General features: G+C 51.9%; 1 protein-coding gene across 1 annotated transcript in view; it reads left to right on the top strand.

Moving 5' to 3' along the window:
• Positions 1 to 12,085: 12,085 nt before the first annotated feature.
• The window catches only part of ADCY5 (adenylate cyclase 5), a 137,162-nt gene continuing 122,306 nt past the window's right edge, over positions 12,086 to 26,941 (top strand). The window contains exon 1 of the mRNA XM_023214821.2: positions 12,086 to 12,244. Coding sequence (XP_023070589.1) covers positions 12,161 to 12,244 — 84 coding nt within the window. The 5' untranslated portion in view covers positions 12,086 to 12,160. The remainder of the gene's footprint in view (positions 12,245 to 26,941) is intronic.

The following is a 26,941-nucleotide window of genomic DNA, read 5'->3' as shown; positions in this document are numbered from 1 at the left end:
ACTGTACTCCAGGGACAGGGAGTGCTGTGGGGACGAAAGTACTACAAACCTGGAGAAGCAGATAGTCACAAGGCCAGGTGGTGCATGGTTCCCAAATATTTCTTTCTAGACTCGACCTCAGACATGGGTCCCTGTCTATTGATCCTCCTAGTCACTGTCCCTCCATCTGCTTGAACCGAGCATGCCTCTGAACAAAATTCCTCATCATCCCTAACTTGACTTTATTTTTATTATTATCAATTCTCTCTTTGCCTAGGTGCTGGTGTTAAATGATTGTTGAACTGAATTATTTAACAAATATCTACCATGTGTTAGGCACCGAGAAACCAAGACGAACAAGCCACAGACCCTGTCCTCAACGGCAAACCTGTAAATATTGTCACCTGTGTCAAGCTGCATTCTAAGTACTTCTGTTAACTCCGTTAATCTTCACAGTAGTCCTGTGAAGTAAGCACTGATATTGTCACCCACATCTAGTAGATGAGGACATTGAGTATGGCAGGTTAAGTAACTTGTCCAGGCTCACACAAGGAACTGGGCAGCCTGACTCTGGGGTCTGGTCTCTCTCTTTTTTTTTTTTTTTTGAGATGGAATCCTGCTGTGTTGCCCAGGCTGGAGTGCAGTGGCGCGATCTCCGCTCACTGCAAGCTCCACTTCCCGGGTTCACACCATTCTCCTGCCTCAGCCTCCCGTGTAGCTGGGACTACAGGCGCCCGCCACCGCGCCCGGCTCATTTTTTTAAATGTATTTTTAGTAGAGATGGGGTTTCACTGTGTTAGCCAGGATGGTCTCGATCTCCTGACCTCGTGATCAGCCCGTCTCGGCCTCCCAAAGTGCTGAGATTACAGGCGTGAGCCACCGCACCCGGCCGGGGTCTGGTCTCTTATAAGTCACCACCTCCCAAGTCCAGTGGAGGGTCCTAGGAGACTTCCCAAAAAAGATGTTCTCTGAGCTAGCTTAGAGAATGAATAGGGGTTTCCATGTGCAGAGACATGGAAAAGGGCAGCCCTCACACAGAGAATAGCAGGAGCGAAGGCATGGAGGCCAGAAACTAAACCAGGGGCCAGGGAGAGTGGCCAAGGAATATGGTGGTAAAGGCGAGGCTGGCTGGGAAGTAGGACTGGGTTAGGAAGTGTATAGACGTCCACACCAATACATTTGGGTTTCTTGGAGGGAAAGGAGATTTCTAGAAAGCTGTGTGCAGAAGAGTAAGTAGATATGGTCCCACCTGTGATTAGAAAGGTGGCTCTAGTGTTAGGGCATGGAGGTGGTCTACAGAGGGAGAGCCTGGAGGCCAGTGATGGGTGTGGTGGCTGCTGCCCTTGTCCAGGGAGGCTGGAAGAGGCCCACTGAGGGAGCTGGAGGGCTAGGGCCACAGGGAGCCCCTGGGCATCTGCCTATTAGTGCCTTCCTGCCTTGGTTACCAGTGGCGCTAAAGCGTGTCCCTCATGTCCCCCAGTCAGGAGATCTTCTCCAGGCTCTGGGGAAGCAGATATCACCTCTTCCCCAGGGGACCTGGATGGATCCCAAAGGCCTTCCTCCTTTTCCTGGGCTTGAAATATCCCATATCGGCCTCCTTCCTTCAAATTCTCAGGGCTCTGCCTTCATCCAGGTGTTAAGCACCCAAAGAGTCAACCTCCTAGCTTCTCCTCCCTCTAGAACCTGGGAGCCCTCACTCTTGCCAGCCCCCACTGGGTGCCTCTGAGGACCTCATTCCTTGGACCCTGGTGTCTAGGGCACCCCAAGCCCCAGCAGAGCTCCTGGCACTCCTACAGGCTCCTTGTGCCAACCTCCACATAGCTTCCTTTCTCAGGGGCTGCCTGACAAAGTATATACTTAACTCTTCTGTTTATTCCTTGCCCTCCTTCCATCCATAGCCTCTTTAGAGTGTCAGCTCTGGCCGGGCACGGTGGCTCATGCCTGTAAATCCCAGGACTTTGGGAGGCTGAAACAGGCAGATCACCTGAGGTCTCCTAGGAGTTTGAGACCAGTCTGCACCAATATGGTGAAACCCTGTCTCTACTAAAAATAAAAAAACTAGACTGCCTTGGTGGTGCACTCCTGTAGTCCCAGCTACTCAGGAGGCTGAGGCAGGGGAATTACTGGAACCCGGGAGGGGGCGGTTGCAATGAGCCAGGATCACGCCACTGCACTCCAGCCTGGGCGACAGGGCAAGACTCTGGAAAAAAAAAAAAAAAAGGAAGAAAAGAGAAAAAAAAAAGAATGTCAGTTCCTACACGTAGGAACTTCATCCTGTTCACTGCTGTCCACCCCTATGCTGCAGGGTGTTTCTCCTTGGCAAGCGCCCTGCCCTTTCTGGGCCTTAGTGCTCTTCTCCATGAAATGGGATATCATGATGCCTGCTCCCCAGAGGGTTGCGTGGAGCATTACGTGTGATGATATAGGCAGAGCACTTAGCACAGGGACTGTACAAAGCCCTCAATAAATGACCTGGGGTCTGTCCCAGATGTGGATGGTTTGTACTTTTAAATTCCCACACATTCCAGGAGAGTTCGTGTTTCTCTGGACTGCCTGTATGTTTGGATGGCAGTAAACAGGCGAGAAGAAAACTGCACTGCCTCCAAAAAGAAGTGGAAGAAGAGCTAGGTCCTGGATCATGGTTTTTACCCTCCCCTGGCCCTGTCCTTATTCTGGCTGTTGGCCACCAAGTGACCAGCACAGACCTTCCAGGAGCCAGGCTGCCCCCAGAACCTGACTGAGACCAGCTTGTGACCTGGGGCCAGAGCTCCCTGGGGTGAGTGGTGTGAACTGGGGGGTGGGCTGGGATCCTCCTGAATCTGGGGGTGGCTGCAGCTGAGGGAGGCTGTGGCGAGGTCAGCCCTGTGACCAGCATCCCTTCTGGGGACTGCTCTAGAGGATCTGGTAAATAAGCTGCGGATGGTTTTGAAAGGGCTGGGGCCACTGGGACAGAGAGGAAAGCCATATAGCTGCTTCTTCCAGATGTACTTCCTTCTGTAACTTCATCAAGACATGCACGCATGCAGTGGAGCACGATGATACCACCCACAGACCACCAGAGGCCTCAGTGCTGAGAGAGCTGTGGGCCTGTGAGGCCTGTTGCAGAGAAGGCCATGCGTGGCACAGGCCTGAGACATCAAATGTGACACCCGAGGGATATGGCGAGGGCTGGAGATAATAGAGACAATGAGCCCGATCCCCTTCCCCCGAGTGAGTGTCTAGGTGAGGCAGGACCCATGCCTGGGGTGTGAGGTTGTAATGATGTCCAGAACATTCCTCTGGCTGGTTGGACCTGTGGACACAGGGCTGGCCAACTGGGTGGATGGTTGGAGAACTGCCGGCAAGCGGTCTGCCAGCTTCCTGCCCATCCATCACCTTGTGTGCACCAGGATGGGCCCCTCTCTGCACCGCTCAGTTACCCTAACATTGAGAGGGGCCAGTCACACCTGGGCTGCACTCAGTATGCCTGGGGAGGGGCTGCACCAGTGCACCAGAAGTCACAACAGACCCTGACCCTGGCTGAAGGAGTCAGTCTCGAAATGGACCTTTTTTTCTTTTTGGCTAAATTAACATTTGGCATTTCAGGGTGCTGGCCCCACGCCTGGCCTCTCTGGCCTTCTGCCTGTCAGCTCCTTTGAGGCTATTTTTGCCATTCACTTATTTATTAACTATTATTGCTCCCCAGGACAGATGGGCACACAGGCGTACTGACATGCGGCATGCACACACACACACGCGCACACACATGCACACACACACACTTTAAACCTGGAGCCTGTTAGAAAAGCCAGCATGTACTCGCCAGGCTGAACCTGGGGTGGAGAAGGAGAAGCCATCAGGACGGTCATCCTGGGTAAGGCTGGAGGAAGGGCCGTCGGGGTGGCAGGAGGCAGCTGCCTCCTCAGAAACGCCCCCAGCCCCAAAGGCCTCGCTGTGCTTGTTCTAGCCCTCAGAGGTGTTCAGCCCTGGGAAGGGCTCATATGAGAGGACTGTGCATTCCGCCTGGACCATCTTTCCAGGGAAATTGGCATGGGGAACTGGGACCTCTGAGCGCCCCCTGCTAGGATATAGGAGAGCACTCGCCTTCCCCTTGGGGAGGCCCCAAGGTCTGCTTCTCTGCCTGACCCCACCAAACCCCCATCTTCTAGAGGAGGGAAACTTGGCTCCTGCCTTCAGAGCGCTCCCAGCCTAGTGCGGACAGCCCTGGACTCCGCTCGTGAAAGGAGCAGGCTTGGGTCTGTCTCAGCATCTGAGATCAAAGGGTATTGGAAGGCATAGGCCTGAGCGGAGGGGCAGTGTGTGCCCAGCCCTGCCCACCATTCCATCTCAGGGCAAATGCCCACCCCTTGGCCCCCACATTCCCATGTGCGTGTGCACGGCGCAGATGCTTGGGTGACCGTGGGATAATCCTCATGCTGGCTTCCAGTCTCCTTGTCTCAGGCCCAGCCATCTGCTCTGGGATGGTGGCCTCACCATGTTTCTTCCACACCTGGCACCGGGACGCTCAAAGGCCGGCATGGAACCACAGGGAGGACGGAATGAAAAGCGGGACCTTCTGCCATAGGCTGCCCGAGGCCTCTCTCAGGGCGTTGGCCTGTGTGTTGAAGAGATGGGAATGGTGCTCCCTGCCACTCCAAGGACACCAGGGCCTGAGCAGGTGCTGTGTCAGGGCTGAGTCCTGGGGTGGCCCCCTATGCTCTCCCCCTGAGCTGGCCACCCTCCCCTGTCCTTCTTTCCTCATACCTGAGAACCCTTCTCTGCCTCAGGAAGACACTGTGCTCCTGGGACTGGTTTCTTACTGCAGAGAGACTGTCAGCTGCCGGGCCCTGTCCTCTGGGGCCCTTCTGCCTTGGGGCTTGGCGACAGGTCTTCTTAGAATGGTGTCAGGGAGCTCTTGAGGGCAGGGGCTTGTCTGTCCCCAGCAGATTGGGAACTCTGAGGACAAACGGGTACTGCTCCTTAGTCTGAGAGCCCCCTGAGGATGGCATTGCACCCCCTCTTCTCTCCTATCAGGACCCGGTTTCTAGCTGTGGGATGCAGAAGGTGCCCAGTCCTAGGCGCCTGAAGATCTGGGAAGGAGGCTGTGGGATGTGGAGGCCTCAAGGCTGTAGCTGGGGATGCGGGAAAGAGAGAAACTTCCCACCTCCCACGGCACAGAATCACATCCCCTTAGTCAGTGGTTTCCCTCTGCTTCCCCTTCTCCGAAGGGGTGGGGCGGGGATGGGTTTTATAGCTGGGGTCAGGATTCCACAAGCCTGATAGCCAGTGGAGCTTGTACCCAGCTTGGGCTCGTGCCCAGCATGGGCATGAGTAAGGAAGAGGTGGATGTGAGTGTGGGATGGACCGGCAATCAGGGAGGGCTGGGCTGGTGCCTTTTGGTGGACTCAAGACTGAGGCCAGACCTCCTGTGTCCTCTTGGGCTGCTGCCTTGTCTGACCTACTCCTGAGCCTGGGGCCAGGGTGGTCCCAGTAACTGGTCTGTCCTCTCACTGCAAGGTGCTGGGAAGTCTCTCCTGTCTGTGAAGTCAGCCCTGACACTCCTCCCCAGGAGGGAAACAGGGAAGTTTCTGCACCGTGTGTCCAGATACTGCTGTACCAAAATTCCTGGGCTCCTATCGGGTGGTATCTCTGTGTCTGTATCTCCCCTACTTGAGAAAGGACCATCTCATTAATTGGCGTGCTCGCCCCCTCCCCTGGAGTGGCCATAGGCCTTGGATTCTTTTGGAGCCTTATGGCCTGTAAAGGCTTGATGAGAAGAGAGACCAAGCCTGCTGCTGATGGGCCCAGCCTGGAGCCATTATCCCATGGTCTGGGAGGAGGCGAGTCCTTACAGCTGGGCATTCTGGTTGGGGTTGAGGAGGGGGAGTCACAGCGCCCCCTGCCACCAGACATGAGCTGAGCTCACTGCCTCTGCCCTGCAGTTGTGACTCAGTGGCTGTGTGGTTTAATGGTAGGTGCTGGGGCATTCCAGTTAGGCGGCTCTGCATTTGAAACCCAGCTCTGCCACTTACCTGCATACAAGAGCCTTGGAGAAGTGATGGCAACTGTCTGACCCTCAGTGTCCCCATTTAGCACTTGGAGCTATTGATATCCACTCCACAGGGCTGTTGTGAGAATCTGTGTACTAACCTGTATAAAACGCCCTAACCTACCTCGCTGCCCATGGGACTTCCGTGGGCAGCCCGAGAGGAGGTATGTCTGCTAAATGACTGGCTCCTCTGGCCACCATGCCTGCCCTCATTTTTTCATGATCTTGTTCATTTTAGCTTCTGGCTGCTTTAACAGCTCATCCAAATCTAGACTCAGCTTTGGTGCCACTTTGCCGAGAGGAAGGATAGAAAGCCTGGCAGCATTAGCAGCTGAGCAGAACCCTTCAAGGGCCCCTCTGCCCAGGAGGAAGCTGACAGTCCCAGTGCCTGCACAGTTCTCTGCTTCCCAGTAAAGACTGCATTATTATGAGCTAATGTCTGTGCTGTCCCTGGAGTGTCCAGGGGAGAAACACCGGGTAACGTGATGATTACAACAGTGACAATAACAACAACAGCACACCAACAAGCCACACGCATTTACGGAGAAGGCCGTGAGTTGAGGGGCTGGCTCCAGGCCAGGGCTGTGGTTAGCACACCAGGGATGGCTGTGGCGCTTGAAGACAGTCAGTTTCAGGCTTTTCATGCTCAACTCTCTCTCCCACAGTCCTCCCCCGTTGAATAAAAAGCCAACAGGACGTATCAATAAATCCGTTCCACTATAGCATAGCAGTAGGTTTGATATAATGTGGTCTTGTGCCCGCCTGGGAGGCCAGTGGGGGAGCTCTCAAAAAGGAAGGTGGTGGTCTCCATCTGTCCTGTGTCCGCCATGCCCCTTACTCTTTACTTGCCCACTCAGAACTCCTCCCACCCAGTCATTGCCTACCACCCACCCTTGGATGACGATGTGAGCCAGGGTACAGGGAGCAATTGCCCTGTGAGAACTCTCCATGGCTCAATCTGATGGTCATCGTGGACCACACCCAGGTACTAGATTTAGGACTAGGTGTCATGATGAGATAATGTCTGTCCTGCTCAGAACTGGCATAAGTGCTAACATAGTATGATGTGATTATTGTAGTGTAGTGGCTAAAGACCACCTGAGTTTGAATCCTGGGTTTATCATTCATATACTGTACAACCTTGAGGAAATTACCTAACCTGTCTGGGTCTCAGCTTTCTCAGTAGGAAGTGGAGATAATAAAAGTAACCTACTTCTCAGTGCTGGTAAACATGCTTGTAATAGTGTGTAGCACCTGGTCAGCCCTACAAGGATTTACTCTTTTATAGTCATCCTTTCAACAGAACAATAAGCACTTGGAGTGATTCTCACCCTTGGGGTCTGTTATATGTTAAACTGTCTCCCAGAAAAGATGTTGAAATCCCAACCCACAGTACCTACGACCTTATTTGATAATAGGGTCTTTGCAGATGACAATGTTAAGATGAGGTCATCAGGGTGGGCCCTTATCCAGGGTGACTGGTGTCCTTATAAAAAAGGGGAAATTTGGACAGATGCAAATGTACACAGAGGCAAGATGACCTCAAGACAGGGAGAGAACACCATCTACAAGCCAAGGAACACCTGAGGCTACCACAAGCCAGGAGAGAGGCAGGGAACAGATTTTTTTCTTCTTGGGAAACAGCCCTCAGAAGGAACCAACTCTGCCAACATTTTGATTTTGGACTTCTGGCCTCCAGAACTGTGAGACAATAGATTTCTGTTGTTGATGCCACTGAGTTGTGGAATTTTGCTGCAGTAGCCCTAGCAGACTAGTGCAGGATCTGAAGGGGGTATGGTGTGGGCCACTGCCCCTCACTGCTGCCCTGAGCTGCTTGCCACCCCCAGGGACAAACAGTGTCAGAACTGAGCAGGCCGGGGTGGCAAGGCTTCGGCTGGCCTCAGGCCTCTGGCATCTGTCTCAGATGGTCCAGGCTCTTGACCATGTAGGAGAATGGAGATGGGATCATCTGTAAGGCCTGGGGCACAGATCACTCACCCCTACCTTCCCTCACCTCCCACCCTACCTTCCTGCCCCTCACCTCTTTCTTAACCCACTTCCTGCCTCATCCCTGCTCCAGGCAGGAGGAAAAGGAGAAGGGAGGTAACAAATGTCTGTGAGGACAAGCCAAAGCAGGGTTTTGGCCTGAACATCTCTGCCCTTCTTCTTGCCGTCTCCTGGAGCCTTAACTGTGATCTCTAAGCGGGAAATGATCTGCCTGTCTGGGATGTATCTGTGTGTCTGTGCATGCTTGTGAGTGTGGATAGAGAATGTCCTTCATTAAGCTGCTGTGGCCTCGTGACCATGAGTCATAAACTTACAACCAAGCTGTGCTGGACAGAGGAGACCTGTCTCCAGGGTGGGTGATGCCAGCTCCTGATATAGCAGCCAGTGCCAAGGCCCTCCGCAGCACACCTTGGCAGCCTGCCCCGCCTGCTCCCTCCAAAGAACGGTTTGTTCAGTTTCATTTGAGGAAACAGATACGTCTTGAGCATCTCTGTATGCATAGCCTAGGGATACAATGATGAGGATGGTGCAGGCTTCACCCACAAGGAGCTCATCATTTGTGCTGGGTGGAGGTGTGGGGGGCGTCTGCAACAACTGCGCGAATAACTCAATACAAGGTAGAATAAAATGAGCACGGGGGAAGTGCAAGGTGACAGTCGGAGTGGGAAGAGCGACTCAGAGGAGAAGGGGAGCTGAGCAGCAGCTGGGGAGGGCTGGATGGGGGAGAGCCCAGGGAAGGCTTCATGAAAGCTTCATGAAGGAGGTAGCTTTTGAGAGGGGCCCCACAGCAAAAGCCTCGCTAGCAGGGGGAGCGGAAACAAAGGTTTGGAAGCTGGAATGTGCCACGTATGTCCGGGTACACAGAGTCTTCCCCGGTGACCCAAGCACAGGGTCCTCCCTGGAGCAGGCAGGAGTTGAGGCTGAATGTGACACATCATGGCTGCCCTCACACGCTGGGGCGAGGAGTAGCTATAGAACCGAGTTGTAAAAGGGGATCCATGGAGCTCTGCGGGCAGGAGTGCACGGTGCAGTCTGTACTTTAGAAGGGTCGGTTGGACAGGGAGCATTTACAGGATTGAGGAGGCTGATGCAAGTCTGGCAACGTGGGTATGGGGCCTGAGGTGGGAGTAGGAAGGAAATGGTGAAGGGAGAGACATTTCTGTTGGAAAAGTGACAGGATTTGGCAAGCGAGGAAGAGGAGGCGTGGAAGATGAGCCAGAGTGATGGAATACTGCTGCCATTCAAAGAGAAGTGGGTGGGCGGACGGCACTTCCCTGGCCTGTGGGGGCGCATGGAGGGGAGGGCCTTGAGTGCCACCTGACTGTGTGCTCCTCAGATGCGTGGAGGGCCTGGAATCATGACGAGGGGAGGGGATGCAGCGCTCTCTCGGGTACCGGGTGCGCTATCAGTGTTCCCTAGAGAAGCAGAACCCTTAGGATTTATATAGACATAGAAAGATTCACTATGGGGGATTGGCTTATGCAGTTACAGAGGCTGAGAAGACCCATGAGCTGTTGTCTGTAAGCTGGAGGACCAGAAAAGCCAGTGATGTGGTTTCAGTCCAAGCCTGAAGGCCTGAAACCCAGGAGAGACAATGGTGTAAGTCCCAGCCTAAGTCAGAGGCCTGAGAACCAGGAGCCTGCTGTCCAAGGCCAGGGGAAGATGGATGTCCTAGTTCAAGAAGAGAGCGAATTCTCCCCTCCTCTACCTTTTTGCTCTATTCAAGCCTTCAGTAGTCAAGCCTTCGGTGGATTCAATTGATAACGCCCACCTGAATTTGGTGAGGGCGATTGCTGTGGTTTGAGTTTGTTTCCACCGAAACTCACGTTGAAATTCGATCCCCGATGTGGTGGTGTTGGAAGGTGGGGCCTAGTGGAAGGTGTGTGGGTCTTGGGGGCAGATCCCTCACGAATGACTTGGTGCTGTTCTTCTGGTAGTGAGTGAGTTCTCACTCTGCTGAGGCTGGATTCATTCCTGGGAGAGTGAGTTGTTGTAAAGCCAGGGCGCCCATAGGTTTTGTTCCTTCACACATATCTGCTTCCCCTTTGATCCTTGCCATGTTGTGACACAGCATGAAAAGCCTTCTGCAGAAGCGGAGCAGATGCTGGCGCCATGCTTCTTGAACTTGTCAGCCTGCAGAAGCATGAGCTAAATATACCTCTTTTCTTTCTAAATTACCCAGTCTCAGGTATTCTGTTGTAGCAACACAAAATATACTAAGGCAGCAATTTTCTTTACTCAGTCTGCTGATTCCAATGCTAATCTCTTCTGGATGTACCCTTGCAGATACACCCAGTTATAATGTTTTACAACTATCTGGGCATCCCTTAGCCTAGTCAAGTTCACATGTAAAATTAGCCCTCATGCCAGGGATGGTAGGAACATGGACCAGGTGGTGAGGTGGGATCTTTTGGGAACATGTGCAACTGGCCTTTCCAGGAACCAGTGATCAGTGTGGGCCTCAGTTCCTGAGGTCTGAGTGCTCTGTAACTTAGACCTACCAACGGACGCAGTGGCTGGCTTCACCAGGGAAGTGAGCCCACTCTGATTCCTGTGAATGGCTGTCTCCTTGCCTGCAGAATTGTTGGTAGCCATGGCTGGTCTAGAGTCTCGCTCTGTTGGAAGGCCACCCACTCTGCATTTTCCTCCAGCACATTGTAGGCATCCCAGGCCATCTTACCTTACAAGCCTTCATTTATATCATTTTCTGAGTTCTATTTCATAAAAGTCTAGAATGTCAGGGCTGGGAAGAAGTATAACCATCATCTCCAGCCCTCTCATTTTCGGGGGAACAAATGGCGGCCCAGAGAGGTGAGGTGACCACCCAGGGTCACATGGCTACTCCATGGCTGATTTAGACCCATCTGAATGGATTGGATTTAGACCTGCTGTCTTCTGACTTGAGATACTGTCCCGTGGCCCCTACCTTTTCCATGTTACCTCCTTTATTTGTGGAGCGACACATCCATCTCCAGCATTCAGCAAAGTGGACATTTAGTGAGGACTTGTCCTTGAATGAGAGAAGGACAATGACTAGCCTGTGCAAATATCTGTTCAGTTACAGAGTTCTGGCGGCAGGGGTTTAAGGCAGTGTTCTCTCTGGGGACCTGTTTGTCCAGGATTGGTGAGGGGAGGAGGGCTCACTGGCCAGCGGGCAGTTACCTCCCTCACCGCCCCATTAGGGAGCCCAGGAAGAGGAATGAGGAGAGAGGGTGGGGGCCTCTCACTGACTTCCTGAAGAAGCAGAGCCACCTGTGGCCTTGTCATGCCTCCTGCCCTGGGTCCCATGGTGGGGGTGGGGTAGGGGAGAACCTGGTACCTTGGGGGATGCCAAGAAGTCAGGGGCTCTTGGGCTAGACAGATCTGCTGTGGGGACAGATGGAACCGCAATGCACCTTTGGCTCTCAGCTCTCTCAGGGGAAGGAGCTATTCGTCTGCTCAGGCTGCTGTAACATTTACCAGAGACTTGGGGGCATAAACAACAGAAATGTATTTTCTCGCAGTTCTGGAGGCTGGATGTCAGGATCAAGGTGCCAGAGGGTTGGGGTCGGATGAGGATTCTGTCTTTGGGTTGCAGATGGCTGCCTTTTGCTGGGTCTTTTCTCTGTGTTCTCACAGAGAGAGAGAGATCTCTGGAACCTACTCTTTTTCCTATGAGATGAGAGTTCCAGTCTTATGACCTCATTTAAGCCTAATTACCTCCCTCAAGGCTCCATCTCCAAATACACTCACACTGGGGGACAGGGCTTCAACAAAGGAATTTTGGGGGCCATAATTCAGTTCGTGGCAGAGAGAGTTTCTGAATAATAAGAGCCACGGGTTGGTATTTTCTTCTCTCAGGATGCCTTGTCCCCAGCATGAAAGCCCTATCGGGTAGGAGTTTGCTCAGAATCTTGAGGTCTCTACCAGTTTCTATGAGAGACTTCTTCCAGGTCCCTCAGTGCCTTAGAGCCTCCTGCCTCCCTTCTAATCAAATCAGGGACAGGGAGGCCCTTTGGGAGGTTGTCCAGGCTGTTCCACTGTTGAGCAGCCTGATGTCTTCCCCAAGACAAGGGGACAAAATGTTCTGGCTATAAATGTCCCAGGGAAGGAGGTTATTGCCTTTAGCCCCTTTTTGGGGAAGCATCTGGAAGTAAGTTCTGAGGAATGAAGTCTCAGAAAGAGGGCTGTTGCGGCAGAGGTGACCTGTCCATTCAGACAGGTCCTAGAGGAGAATGGGCCCCTCGGAGGGTCAGTGTCATGGCCACCCAGGCCTCCCACACCACCTGTCCCTTTCTGCTGATTCTCCTTTTCCTTTGCCCTGCCCTGTTCTTGGACACCTCACCTGGGGCCTGTGCTGTAACCCCTGACCCTAGGTGGGGCCTTTATCTTGGATTTGTATGGAACATTCAAAGTAGAGAAAATAATGAATTACCATATACCTACCATTCAACCAGCAGTTGTCACGATTTTGCCGCATTGATTTCACTTACTCTTTTTTCTTTTTTTTCTTCTTGCTGAAGTATATTAAAGCAAATTCCAGCCATCATGTCCCTTTACCCCTATACACCTAGCATGTATTTCTGAAAACCGTCTGTACCTGAATTTGATCTTTGCCTCTCTGTGACCCTGGGTCCACTAAAGACGCTCAGTTTCCTCACTGTGAATGACCCCCAAAGGGCATGGTGTTCGGGTTAAATGAAGGAGAACCTAAAAAGGAAAACAATGTAGTAAGAAGGTGCACCAGGTTAGACCTGGAGGCCCGGGCTTTGTAATTAAACTGCATTCTTTCTGGTTGGAGCTCCTCCCCAAGGCCACAGAGGCGCTGTGGGATGTGCCACCTCCTTTCTCGTTTCAGGAAAAGTAATCACTTTCTAAACGGTCCCGCAGACGCTGAAGAGTGGCTCATTAGTTCTCCCAGGGGCTGCCATCACCCCTGGGAGGACAAGCTCAGAAAGAATCTGGGTCATTTTCTTTTGTGCCATGAAGCCCTCCCCAGGGCTCTGGTGAGAAGTGATCTGACTGGCCGAGACCACAGGCACACTGACACTTAGCAGGTCCGCTCTGGCTCTGGCGTGGAGGTGGTACTAGTATACCATGGAGCTGGGGGAGAGGCTGGATAACCCTCTGTCCAGGCATGGCGGAGGGTTCCACCCTGTGCTCTGGTCCCCAGCTGAGCCAAAGGAAGTTTTATGATTCCATCCCATTCCTCTCTAACAAATGTATTTCTCTCCCTCCCTTGGCAACCTAAGCTGTGTTTACAGAAAATATGAGTCTAGAATAAACAGTTCCTATCAGACCCGAGGACCAGTGGGGGCTGTGGGAGAACCCATGGATCCTCTCCCTGGTGATAAGGGGTGGCCGCGGGCTCTGCTTTAGCTCACCCCAAGGATCTTCTCTCTAGGGACCCAAGGGGCCGCAGTGGTGGAAGCTTTGGAGTCTGCCTTATGTTCAAATCCTGCTTCTGGCTGTGACTACCTGTGCAACCTTGGGCAGGTTACTTAGCCCCTCAGGGCCCCAGTTTCCTCATCTGTAGACCCGAGGGAGCATTGCTTTAAAGATGAGCCATCAGGGCCAGGCATGGTGGCTTTGTAGTCCCAAGCACTTTGGCAGGCTGAGGCAAGCGGATCACTTGAGGTCAAGTGTTCGAGACCAGCATGGGCAATGTGGTGAAACCCCATCTCTACTAAAAATACAAAAATTAGCTGGGCATGGTGGTGCGTGCCTGTAATCCCAGCTACTTGGGAGGCTGAGGCAGGAGAATTGCTTGAACCCAGTAGGCAGAGGTTACAGTGAACCAAGATCATGCCACTGCACTCCAGCCTGGGCAACAGAGCCAGACTTTGTCTCAAAAAAAAAAAAAAAAAAAAGCCATCAGGTCAAGCCCTAGCTGAGAAGTGGTCCTCAGAAATGCTGCTTTCTCTCCCCTGAGTTGGAGCTCCTCATCCCCTGGTGTTTAGTCCTGGACACAGGAAATCATTGGCTGAAAGAACATCCATATGGTTTCCGAGGAACATTTGCCATATGTTAGCTCGTTGGAGTGTCAGGGAAGTGGGAACTATTATCATCCCCATTTTACAGTTTAGAAAAAAAGGCTTCGAGAGGATAAAGGGTCCCACAGAGTTGCACAGTAAGTGTGCAGGTGGGGCGTGGGTGTGGGACGAGCTAGTAGGTGAGATCAGTGTAGAGGGGCCGGCAGGAGGGCCGTGCTGCGATTGTCCACTTGGGAGCAGGGAAGGCTGGGGTGGACTGAGGAGTGATGGCAGGTCTTTGAAGTTTGGTGTCCCCCAAAGTCATTCTTCATTGATCCATCCCAGGCAGATGCCGGGCAGTTTATATGCCTTTAGCCCAAGACATACTGTCCAGACCACCTTCTTCGCCTGTTTCCCTCCTCCCTTCTGAGTTTTATCTGAATCAGGGCTGGCAGGGAGCTTCACAGTCATCTCCCCAAACTCTTTCTGCATCGTCCCATCCGAGAGTGAGGCTGAACACACAGGATCACACAGTTCGCAGCTGGGCTGGGGTGCAGCTCCTGGGCCTCAGTCTGTCTGTTCTGCAGCACCCCTTTGTCTCCCCTGCTCTCTGCTGCCATTTGCTCCTTCAAGGACAGACACTGGGTTTCATGTCTCTCGCACCCAACATGGTTCCCTGCCCTCACTGAGGAAGACCAAGAGGGCCTCAAGCTGCAACCTGAGGTATTTATGTTAGACTGACAGCAGGCCAAGCAGAGTGGCTTGGATGGGCCTGCTGTCCTGTTTCCAAAGGCTGTTAATCGGTTGCTCCCTCTGATGAGAGGCTCACTGCTCTGGGATTTGTTTGCTGGGATCCTATGCAGCTCTGGATACAGAATCCACCCCTGACCTGGCCTCTCAACACAGGCTTCAGGTTTCTGAGGGGAGACCCTCTGCAAGCCTGGCTTTGTATGACTCCACTGTGGAAATTCTGTCTGGGAGGGGTCATCTCCCTCTCTGCTCAGGCTGAGATCAGAGGCCTCCCAGAAATCAACCACCCTTCCTCGGGCCCAGCCCATCCAGGGGCCTGAGCTCATGGCTCAGCCATCTCTCTGGTCAGGGACGGGAAGTGCTCCTGCGTGCTTTAGATTAGGGAAATGTTCGGTGTTCCGTGTTTTAGGCACGCTCAGCTCCTGCTTTCCGAAAGGTCACTGCTTAAGAAAACAGTCTGGTCCTTGGCTTGGCCCATCTGCTGGGAGATGGGCTGCGATTCCTCTCCCACGAACTGGCAGTTTCCAAGATGAAAATGGGAAAACAGAACAGGGGAGTGAGGCTGGTCCCGTCCCGGAGGAGCCGGCGTCATGAAGCCTGTGTCTACTGAGGACGGTGAGGGCGTCTCCAGGGGCTCCGTGACTTCTTAGAGATGTGGATTTAACCAGGAGACAGCACATGCTGGCCTGTGCCGCCTGCCCTATCAGGCTGTGCTGGGCGTCTGTGCTGGGAGAGGGACGCGGTCACCAGCTGTTCTGACAGGCACGTTCCTGGACAGGGCTATTTAGGGCAATCATTGAACGAAGCACATAACCATGACTGCCTTTTTTTTTTTTTTTTGTCATTGTTTGTTTGTTTGTTTTGTTTTTAGCCTGAGGAAGGATCCAGATGTTTCTAGTTCTGCAGATGTCTTTTTGTGGTAAAGCTGAAGAACAGAGATAGGAAATGAGGGATAGGGGGAGTTGGATCCCAGAGCCTTCCACATGACCAGATGACCCTCAGTGGGGGCTCAGGTTCCTTCTGCACCAGACCCCCATTAAGCCCAACTCCCAGCTCCCCAGCACATCTTCCTCCAAGGTTTTTGCTCCTAGCCTCTCCGAGCTCTCTCTGCCACCACAACACGGTGGCTGTCAGTGCTGTAACTGCTATCTCCATACGCTTGAAATCTCACCCCCAAACCATCCCTGCGGCCCTGGCCCCTTTGGGAACCCCAGCATACAAGGTTTCCGGGCTTTTGGAGGACACGGTGGTTGCGCTGTCTGGCGCCTATTCAGAGTTGGGGGAGAGCCCACGGGGACGTCCTATTGGGTCCTTTCTCTGTTACTGTTTGTTCTTACTTCTCCCCCACACCCTGTCTCCTGGTGAGGTGAATACCTTCTCTAAGGGCAGCCTAGTGGCAGGAATCTGCAGTAGGACTGGGGGTGCTGGGCCAGAGCCTCAAATAAGGGCCCCCAGGCCATGGCCAGAGAGGCCTATGAGGCAAAGTGTCCTCTTTCCTGCTGCAGCGTGCCCCATGTGGTCAGGAAGCCTCGAGGTCTAGCTTCGTTCCCTCCTGCTGTCTCTTCCCATCCTCCCCTATGTGGAGGAAGGTTTTATGAGTGGGGGCTTGTTGGCACCTTCTAGAAAGGAGAGGGCAAGCATCCTGAGCTCCTGGATGCTGGCAGAGCCTCGGGTGGGGAAGTTCTGATGCCTGTCTGGGGAGAGGTCATGTTCCAAAGGTAGGGAGTTGCGTGTGGGTGGGCTTGGTACCTGGGCCCACAGGCTGCGGGGATGGACACTGGGCTGTGTGGGGGTGGGGATGAGTGACAGGGCTGCAGTGCATCCACCTGGGACTCTGTTGTGCTGTCAACAGTGGAGAGCCCCACATGGGCCTGCTCACCTGTATTGACATGTCAGCTCAGGTGTCCCATTAGGTTAAGCTGTGAGCCCAGAGGCTTTGGTCCCAGGGCCACCCTGGTCACCAGGCTGTGAGGACAGGAACAACTGTTTCCCCACCCTGCTTTGCCTCTGGAATGAGTCCTGGGGGTGAACTGGGGGTGCTGGGCCTGGTACGCTGTGGGAGCTTGGACTTAAAACATGTTGCTGGCTGGGGGTAACAGGCAGGGGAAAGAGAAAGGTACGCACTGGGATCTTGGGCCAGGCTTAGGCCTTTGTCCTTTGTCCCCTCAGGCTGAGTCAGCATCTGTTGTCTCAGGAGTTTCTGTCTCAGGCTGGGCACTATGAGTGTCACCTCACCTAGGCGTCGAGGACAGGCCCCCAGCCTGGTGATCCGACTCCTTGGTCAGTGATGGGTGAGGCCTGGCAGGGGTCTGCTTCCTGCTTATTTGAAGCTCTGGTTTCTCTTCTGAACTGGAGGGAATCCAGTCCACTTGCCAGACATTTGTTTTGCTCTTATACATGCTCAGCCCTCTGTGAGTGGACCCCCGTGGTGGATGGTAGGCTCTCCTTGAAGCAGGCACTAGTACGCCCTTGACTGTTGATTCCAGGAGGCCCAGGGAAACTGCAGTGGAAGAGATTAGTGGAGGCACAGGGCAAGGAGGAAGAGCTTTCTGGCAAACTGAAACAGGAAGCTCATGGAGGGAACAGGTTAGGCTTGGTAGTAGAGGGCCTATTTGACGAACCTGAGTGATTTGGTGTAGCTGCTGGTTTGGAGATGAGTGGGTGCTGGAATGGCTAGTGCTAAGGAATTTAGACTGTATCCAGTAGGTGATGGCTATTTAAGTTGTTTGAATAAGGATAGGGTGAGGTGGCTCACGTCTGTAATCCCAGCACTTTGGGAGGCCCAGGCAGAAGGATCAGTTGAGACCAGGAGATTGAGACCAGCCTGGGCAACATAGTGAGACTGCATCTCTACAAAAAAATGAAAAAGTTAGCTGGGCAAGGTGGTGCATGCCTATAGTCCTAGCTACTTAAGAGGCTGAGGTGGGAGGATCGCTTGAGCTCAGGAGTTAAAGGCTGCAGTGAGCTATGATTGCACCACTGCAATCATGCAATGGGCGACAGAGTGAGCATGATTCTACCTTAAAAACAAACAAACAAACAAACAAACAAACAATGGATGTGATGGTGATTAATCTAAGAGCTGTTATTGTTGAGCCTTTATTTTATGTCCTTTATGTGTCCTGTTAGATTTCATCTTTACTGCAACTTTCTAAGGTGGATGTTACATTGGTTTTCACCTGGTCATTCCAAAGGCAGGCAGAGTGCAGGATGTGGCCAAGGGCATTGGAATAATAGGACATTAGCCCTTCCCAAACAGGCAGTTCACTTTGGGATATGGCTCTGCCATTCCTACTTATGCCTGGGAGGTGCAGGGTGGCCCCAGGCTGCTGTGTTGAGGAGGAGGAGAAGGAAGTGGGGGGATAAGGGTCAGGGGAAGAAGAGGAGAGGGAGGGAACTCTACTACGAAGGACAGAGCTGCCCTGGAGGGAGTCTTTGTGGGCTGTTTCCTGAGGAGTTCTACAAAGGAAGCTTCCAGTCACTCTACCATCCTTAAGAGTGATGAGCTGTGTTCCAGCCCCCATCCTTCCCTCCCTTCCTCATTCTCTTAGCTCTGGTGGAGGCCCTGAGGGCAGATGGGGGCCTCCCACTGGGTTGACCGGATCCAGCACCTGCTCATGTGGGAGAGCAGAGGGACCTCAGGGCTATGGGGCCACACTGCCTCAGGGAACACAGGTCTCAGTTGGGGAAGTGGGTGTGGGAGGACCTGTAGAAAAATACAGATTTATTACTGCTCCTTCCCTGCCAGCTGCGTGTTTGCCTTTCCCAGGTCAGTGGGCTGGTGACAAGAGAAGGACAAGTTAATTTATATCCAGGTGATAGATTAGCTCTCCTAACCACAGAGAACTTTCTCAGGTCATCCAACTGGGGCTTGGAGGATGGGAGGGGCCGGCGAGTGAGGGAATGTCTCTGGGGCAGTTTCCACCTTCTGCCCGGCCTCTGTTAAGGAAGCAGGTGAGGTACAAGAGAGGCATCTTAACATGAGTGGGCATCTTAACCTCCTGGAGAGCTTGCTGGGCTCCCAGAGTTTCTGATCACAAGGTCGGAGATAGAGCCCAGGATTTTGCATGTCTGGCTGCTTCCTGGGTGATGCTGCAGCTGCTGCTGCTCTGGGTATCCCACTTTGAGAACCACTGCTCTAGATAATCAAACAATTTTTGGTGGTGCTTCCCTTGCCTTTCTGTGCTGCTTGGACAGCACTGTTAGCAGGAACACAGCCTTTCTACCTGTGAAAGCCGCATCCCACCTTTAGACCCTGACTCCAAGGATACCTTCTCCAGTGGCCACCCTGAGAACTAGCATGTGCTGGGCCATCTGTCCTTTTTTCCCCACATGCTACCTGGTTTCATGGCCCACGATTGTACGCACCTGGAGTACTGGGACTCACTCTTACCAATCCCTGGGGGCCCCCGGCACCTAGCACAGCCCCTAGCACATAGAGGAAATAGATATTGAGTGGATGTAGTTAAAGCAGACCCTTATAAGGGTTAAACCTTTCGAAAAACCCAGGGTCAGATGGGGAGGGGATTTTAAATCCCCTCTTTTACAGGCTGGTTATAGGCAGAGGCAGATCAAGAGCCTGGCTGCCTGTATAAGATAATTTTATAGAAAATATTTCATAAGCTTAAAACACTAACTCACTCTCTAAATCTTTTCTATACTTTATCTACAGAGATTCACTTTTATATAAGTAAATGTGGTTTGTATAACTATTTTTATTTTATTTTATTTTTTTGAGTCAGAGTCTCACTCTGTCGCCCAGGCTGGAGTGCAGTGGCAGGACCTCGGCCCACTGCAACCCCTGCCTCCTGGGTTCAAACGATTCTCCTGTCTCAGCCTCCCTAGTAGCTGGATTACAGCTGCCTGCCACCTTGCGTGGCTAATTTTTGCATTTTTAATAGAGACGGGGTTTTGCCATGTTGACCAGGCTGATTTTGAATTCCTACCCTCAGGTGATCCACCCACTTGGCCTCCCAAAGTGCTGGGATTACAGGAGTGAGCCACCACGCCCGGCCGAGTATAGCTAGAACTTTGTGTTTGCTTTTTTTTTTTTTTTTTTTTTTGAGATGGAGTCTTGCTCTGTTGCCCAGGCTGGAGTGCAATGGCACCATCTTGGCTCACTGCAACCTGCGCCTCCCGGGTTCAAGCGATTCTTCTGCCTCAGCCTCCCGAGTAGCTGGGACTACAGGTGCGTGCCACTACGCCCGGCTAATTTTTGTATTTTTAGTAGAGATGGAGTTCCACCATATTAGGCTGGCTGGTCTCAAACTCCTGACCTCGTAATCCGCCCACCTCGGCCTCCCAGAGTGCTTGGATTACAGGCGTGAGCCACCATGCCTAGCCAATCTAATGTCTTTTTTTTTTTTTTAAACGTAACATTTGTATACTGATTTTCTTGCTGAGTATACAAATGAATGTCATTTGTGTGCCATTCCTACATTATCTCACTCAATTCTCATAATGGCGCTGAAAATACGTGTTACGACCACGTTCACGCAGTACAGCATCCCTTGGAAGTGATGTTCCATGATTTACTTAATGTGTCCCAGGCATCAAACATGGAACTGGTGTCTAGATTTTTCACTGTAGGTCCAGAGATTTTTGTATTCTCTGAGACCACCTCTGATATTTCTTTTTATGTGGCCACTGTACGTAATTGATGCGTTTTCTAAAACCACACTTTAAAAAATTGAAATTCAGTTTTCCACCTCTGTCTATCCCAAACATTTTTGTCAGCCCCAAAGAAAACCCAATACCCATTAGTAGTCACTCCCAATTTCCTCCTCCCCTCAGTCCCTGGCAACTACTAGTCTGCTTTATGTCTGTATAGATTTACCTATTCTGGATATGTCCTGTAAGTGGAATCATACAGTATGTATCGTTTTGTGTCTGACTTCTTTCACTTTGCAACTTTTTTTTCTTTTTTGAGACAGGGTCCCACTCTGTTGCCCAGGCTGGAGTGCAGTGGCATAATCATATAATAGCTCACAGCAGCCTTTATCTCCCTGGCTTAAGCAATCTTCCAACCTCAGACTCCCTAGGAGCTGAGACTGCAGGTGCGTACCACTATGCCCAGCTGATTTTTTGTTTGATTTTGAGTAGAGATAGGGTCTCACTATGTTGCCCAGGCTGGTCCCAACCTCCTGAGCTCAAGTGATACCTCCTGCTTTGGCCTCCCAAAGTGCTGAGATTATAGGGATGCGCCACTATACCTGGCATTTGCAAAATATTTTTCAGGTTCATCCACATTGTAGTGTGAATCAGTGCTTTATTCATGTTTTATGGATGAATAATATTCCATTTTATAGCTAGAGCACATTTTGTTTATCTGATCCCATTTTTTGGGGGGACCAGAGAAATCTAAGTGCTACTGTTGGTTGCTGATGTGTGATGCATGTTTAAGAAGAGAGGGCATCTCAGGAGAGGAGTGTGCACTGATGGCGATGGCATGGTCTGTGGGGAGGCTGAGAGCAGTAGGGTGTCTGGAGAAGGGAGAGTTGATGGTTAGAGCTGGGGCTGGGTATGTGGCCTTGAGGGATCCAGAGGTCAGAGTAGGAGGATAAAGCTTGGCCAGGAGGGGCAGCTGAGGGGCTGTCACATTCCTAGAACAGAGGAGCAGCCAGTTCAGGGAAATGTGATCGCTGAACTCCAAAGATGTCTGCAGGTCTGGGTGTGGATGGCTTCAAGGCGAGGCATTTGGTCCAAAACCAAGGAATGGCCTAGTGCCCAGATGGAAAAGGTCCTGGGTTCCCATAGGAGCAGGAGCAGTGGCGGCGGCTTGGTGGGTGTGCTAGTGGCAGGCTGGCCAAGGATGGCAGTGGCGTGTTCTGGAGGAGAGTCAGCTCAAGTGGAGAGGACCCAGGAACTGTTGAGAGGGCCTTATTAGGAGTCCAACTGGGTGGAGTCATGGGAGCACAGACTTGCTCAACCCCAATCGGCCAAGCATCCTTGTCCCGCCCATCGTTACAACAGAGCCAGTGCTCATTAAGCCATTATTTGTGCCATTTTGAGTGACCGTGGGAGAAATGGAAAGGGAATTACCTTGAGTCCCTAGAGCCCAATCTCAGGAGGAAAGAGAAAAATCCCTTTCCTCTTCTCTTCACTCTCTCCAACCGAAATGAAAATGCCAATTTGCTGATCAGTGGCACCAGACAATAATCTCTGTGACTGCCTGGGGAGCCCTGCATGTGGGTATTTTAAACCACAGGTTTTATTATTGTTCAGGTATGGTGTGGCCAACAGATCAGGAGACAACCACCGTGGAAAAGATAGTTTGTTACTCATGGCTTCTAAGAGGAGGGCACATGCCATGCCAGGCCAAGGCAGGCGTTTCACTTGAGGCCAGTAGTTTTAGACCAGCCTGGCCAACATGGTGAAACCCCATCTCTACTAAAGATAACAAAAACTAGCCGGGCCTGGTGGCAGGTGCCTGTAGTCCCAGCTACTTGGGAGGCTGAGATGTGAGAATTGCTTGAACCCGAGAGGTGAAGGTTGCAGTGAGCCAAGATGGTGCCACCGCACCTAGTCTGGACAACAAAGCGAGACTCTGACTCAAAATAAAAAAATAAAATAAAATAAAATAAAAAGGCATGATGGTCTAGTGGGGAAGGCCATGGGCCTTGCATTTGGTATGGCCCTGCTCAGGCCTGGCAGGAGGCACCTCTCTCCTCCTGTCCTGCTCCCTCCTCACAGATCCTTCAGGTCCTAAAGGAGAGAACCAAGTTGGTGTTCAGTCCTCTCTGTCCCAGTGCTCTGGGTCTGGAAGCATTTGCATTCAAATCAAGGGAAGAACTCTGACATGGAAACTCTGTAGCCTGAGACGCCTTGTCTCTACTTCTCCATCCTGTGCACTAGACTGGTGCTCAGAGCCTGGCCATGCAGCCAAGGGAGTGCGCAGAGCAAGGCTGCTGCAGCCTGGCGGAGGGCCGGAGTCCCTTGGCATGAAAACCAAAGCCACAGCATGAGGGAGGACAGGCCTGGGGAGCTTGTGCTGTTTGACCTCACTGGCCTTTGCTGAGCCGCTCTGTTTTCAGGGCCGCTCCGGCAGGCATTGCAGCAGCGTGGTGACAGGTGGCACTTCCAGCAGCTCTCGCAGGCTCGTTCCTCTGCCCTGCCCTTCTGGCATCTTCTTACCATTCCGGCAGCACTGGTGACACAAGGGGGCAGGTTTGTCGGATAACCGAGGCCCAGAGTTAGGTGCTGAGACCCCAAGATAAACGCACTGATCAGACCACGCTGGCAGGGTCTCTTTTTCAGAGCCAGTTGAAGATGGGGTCTGAAAAGATAGAATAAAACAGAAATGTGTGTTTCAGCAGAGGGGTCTGCTGCCCAGATGTGTCCACATTTGGCCTGACTCCTCCAGTCTGTCTTCCCTGCTGGCCAAGGTAGTGAGCCCTGATCCTGTGATTTTTCCCATCAGGCTCCACCTAATCCAAAAATTCTCGAGTGCTGAACTCAGAGTGGACCCACAACACACTCAGAGCCCCTGCAGCTGGGAGCTCTTGTCTGAGATGGAGGCTCTCACTTCTTTCCCCAGCGGCCTTGCCACTCAGGAGGCCTGTGCTAGTGTTTGTTCTGGGCATAGTGCGCATTCTTCTCTCCAGAACACAGCTGGAGAGATGGGGCAAGGCAGAAGCTGGGCCCCAGACACAGGCAGGGGACATGGGCCGACTGCCCACCTCCTGGCCCCTGACCATGGTTGAGTGGGAGGTCTGGATGAAGCAGTGAGAAGGTAAGGGCTGAAGATGCTGCCAGGAGGGCTTCTGCTTAGTATTCTGAACTGACCAGTGGCTTGAGGGGTTACCTTGTTCACACTGAGTCTGGCAAGGATGGTGTTTGTTGGAAAGCTCAGTGAAGAGGGAACTGTCTCTTATTTGAGTCTTATGTTCTCAGCACTTGGGGTGCTTGGTCAGTGCTTGTCAACCAGCCTTTTGGTCTGCATTTGAAAGTCCCCTTCCAGAGCCTCGAGGTAATATGACATCGTGACTCAGACACAGTGCTGACTCTGCGGCCTTGGCTGGTATTTTGTAGTTGGCTGTTCTGCTTTGTTAAATGTTTCCTGGGTGGGCATATCTTGATCTTCCTCACTGGATTTCAGGTTCTTCAAGGGAAGAGAACTGGATCTTACTCCTTTCTTATAAACTAACATTTTGTAAATCAAAATGTTGGCTACAGTCAGGAAGATGAACACCTGTGTGTAGCTGGCTGTCGTCAGAATAGCATGTAAGGAAGGCTACAGAGAGAGAGAGAATTCCCTTCTGGCTGGAGAGAGCAGAGACGGTCCAGAGGATGGATATGGATTCCAGACAGGGATCAGATTGAGAGAAAAAGGGATAGAAGAGTGTGACAAAGACATACAGGAAGGAGGGACACCGGGGTCCATGCAGGGCAGCTGTCTGAGGAGCAGCTCCCGGCGGGCTGGGAAAGCCCAGCTCCGGAGTTCATTCCTAATTTCATGGACAGCAGGGACCCTCCAGGAGTTTTTGAGTGATGTGACTGATTGATTCTCACAGCAGTGGTATGGGGTAGGTTGGGAGGAGAGAGCGGCATTCCTAGAGGGATGGACCAGGGAACTGATTGCACACCTCACTTGCTCGCTCAACAGTGCTGCCTGAGTTTTTCCTCGTAGCCATCCTCTCACATCGGTGTTACTGCCATCCTCTCTTACTGGTCAGGAAAGCAGGTCCAGGCAACACAGGGCATAGGTGGTGGAGCCACAGCTTGAATTAACCTAGGGCTTTCTGGCTCTAAATATGTAATCTGTACTCTTATTTATTTATTTATTTATTTATTTATTTATTTATTTATTTTGAGACAGGGTCTCGCTCTGTAGCCTGGGCTGGCATGTAGTGGTTGGTGCAGTCATGGCTCGCTGCAGTCTCATCTTCCCAGGCTCAAGGAATTCCACGTCGGCTTCCCAGGTAGCTGAGACCACAGGCGTGTGCCACCACACTTGGCTCATTTTTGTATCTTTTGTAGAGATGGGGTTTCCCCATATTGCCCAGGCTCATCCCCAACTCTTGAGCTCAAGGGATCTGCCTGCCACAGCCTCCCAAAATGCTGGGATTACAGGCGTGAGCCACCATGCCTGGCCAATCTGTGCTCTCAGTACTGCTCAAGACATTGCATGATGTGGAGGACAGATGGGGAGACACTGGTGAAGAGATCTTTTGATTTCCTTGCCATCACACAGTGTTGAGGAATGCTTTACTGCTTTCCTTGTTTTCTTTTTAAACCACCAATCTCTAATTATATAATAAATATAACATAAATACATCTTCCCTGTGAAAAAGAAGAAATTGTAGACACAACTAGGGCTCCTTTAAACATTTTCCCAACCTGGTCCTAAGAGCTGCTCTTCCTTGGATGGAGAGATTCAAAAGAAGCCCATGCATGCCTTCCTGGGCCCCCGTGGCTTCCAGCATCCTGCCAGCATTGTCAACACATGGCCACCAGTCACCATCAATCCAGTGCTGTCAGGCAGCCAGATTTGATCCCAAGAATAGTAACTCTGGGTTGGAGCCATGCTCTGCAGCCCGGCATTCCACCTCTGGGCCTGCTCCAGGCAGTATGTTTGGAGAGTCGAGGGTTATCCTCCTTGCCATAGACCTTAAAAGGTCCTGCTCGTGGTCTAGGCATCTCTCACGTGCCCTGATAACTGATTGTGGTTCTGCCTTATCTTTAACATGTTGGAACCCTCCCTAAGCCTCTTGTGTTCTCAGCCTATCTCAGCTCATAGAGAGACGAGGGCCATGGGTCCCCATCCAGCTCAGAACACATTTCTTTTTTGTGTCCTAATCACACCACCTTTAAGCTCTCAGGGGTGCCCAGCACTGGTCTTGGAGGAACTGGTGGATAAGCTTCTCTTCATAGCCCTTGTCCATGTGACTGTTCCCTCTGGATCTGCTCCAGCTTGTCTAGGTCGTATCTGAGGTGTGACCTGGGCACCCGGTCTTTGCCTGTGGATTCTGCGGGGACAGGCACCATGGAGTCATCTAGGGGGACATCTGAGTCTCTCAGTATATTTCTAAGACCCTTTCTGGGACAGGCCAGGTTTTTAGGTGGGTTCGGTAACGGTTACCTGCCACACTACCTCTCCTCACTACCTCTGAGTAGAGGTCTCAGAGAACAGCTGAAAGGGACTGGGAAGTTTGGGGAAAAGTTCCTGTCATGAAGAATGCTGACCAGGGAGGGAGATTAGGACCCAGGAGGGATCCCAGCTTCTCTTCCCTACCCCCCAAGAAAAGCTGCCTTGACCTTTCCACCACTTGTTCCAACAAAATCTTATATAAGTGCCCCTGGGCAAAGCTGTTAATAGCCATTGAGGGTGATGTCTCTCCCTTCCCTGCCCAGCTCCCCTACCTGACTATAGCCACTATGTGGGCTCCAAGGATGGTCAGACAGATGCTTGTTTTTCATCCTGAGTGCCAATAACCACAGAAATGGCCCTTCCCTCTCATTTTTTAAAGTAGAGGGATGGGGTAGTGGGAATGGCCATTCCGCATCTGGATGGGGCTCTGCTGGTCCCTGGTTCCGCAGCCCTCTGGTGCTTGGCATTTCCCTGAGCCCCCAACGCTGAGCCTGGGCTTAGCATGCAACCTCATTTACCACCTGTCTGACCCACCCAGACATGTTAGAAGCATGCATGCTCTTGGGGAACTTCAAACCCAGGACCCTTGCTACGTAAGTTTTTCAAAATTATTTATGCATATTTGGAAACTGAGAGAAGAAGAAAAAACAAACACCTCTAGTCCCATCACTCTAACTAGCCACTATTAGCGTTACAGTGAATTATTTCCAGCTTTTTGTGGACATATACATGTGTGTCCCCACAGGAGTGCGGTGTTCCTTTTTCTTTTTAAAATTTAACTGCTTTCATACTGTATCAGCTCTTTAATTTTTTATTTTTATTTATTTATGTTTTGTTTTTTTGAGACGGAGTCTTGTTCTTGTTGCCCAGGCTGGAGTGCAGTGGCGTGATCTCGGTTCTTTGCAACTTCCGCCTCCCGTTTCAAGCGATTCTTCTGCCTTACCCTCCTGAGTAGCTGGGATTACAGGTGTGCGCCACCACACCCGGCTAATTTTGTAGTTTTAGTAGAGACAGGGTTTCACCATGTTGGTCAGGCTGGTCTCGAACTCTTGACCTCGTGATCTGCCCGCCTTGGCCTCCCAAAGTGCTGGGATTATACGTGTGAGCCTGGCCCGTATCAGCTTTTAAATATCCTTC

Source organism: Piliocolobus tephrosceles, chromosome 2, assembly GCF_002776525.5.
Source record: "Piliocolobus tephrosceles isolate RC106 chromosome 2, ASM277652v3, whole genome shotgun sequence".
Taxonomy (NCBI): Eukaryota; Metazoa; Chordata; class Mammalia; order Primates; family Cercopithecidae; genus Piliocolobus; species Piliocolobus tephrosceles.
The sequence above is the reverse complement of the archived record's forward strand: the minus strand, read 5'-3'. Positions and strand labels throughout refer to the sequence as shown.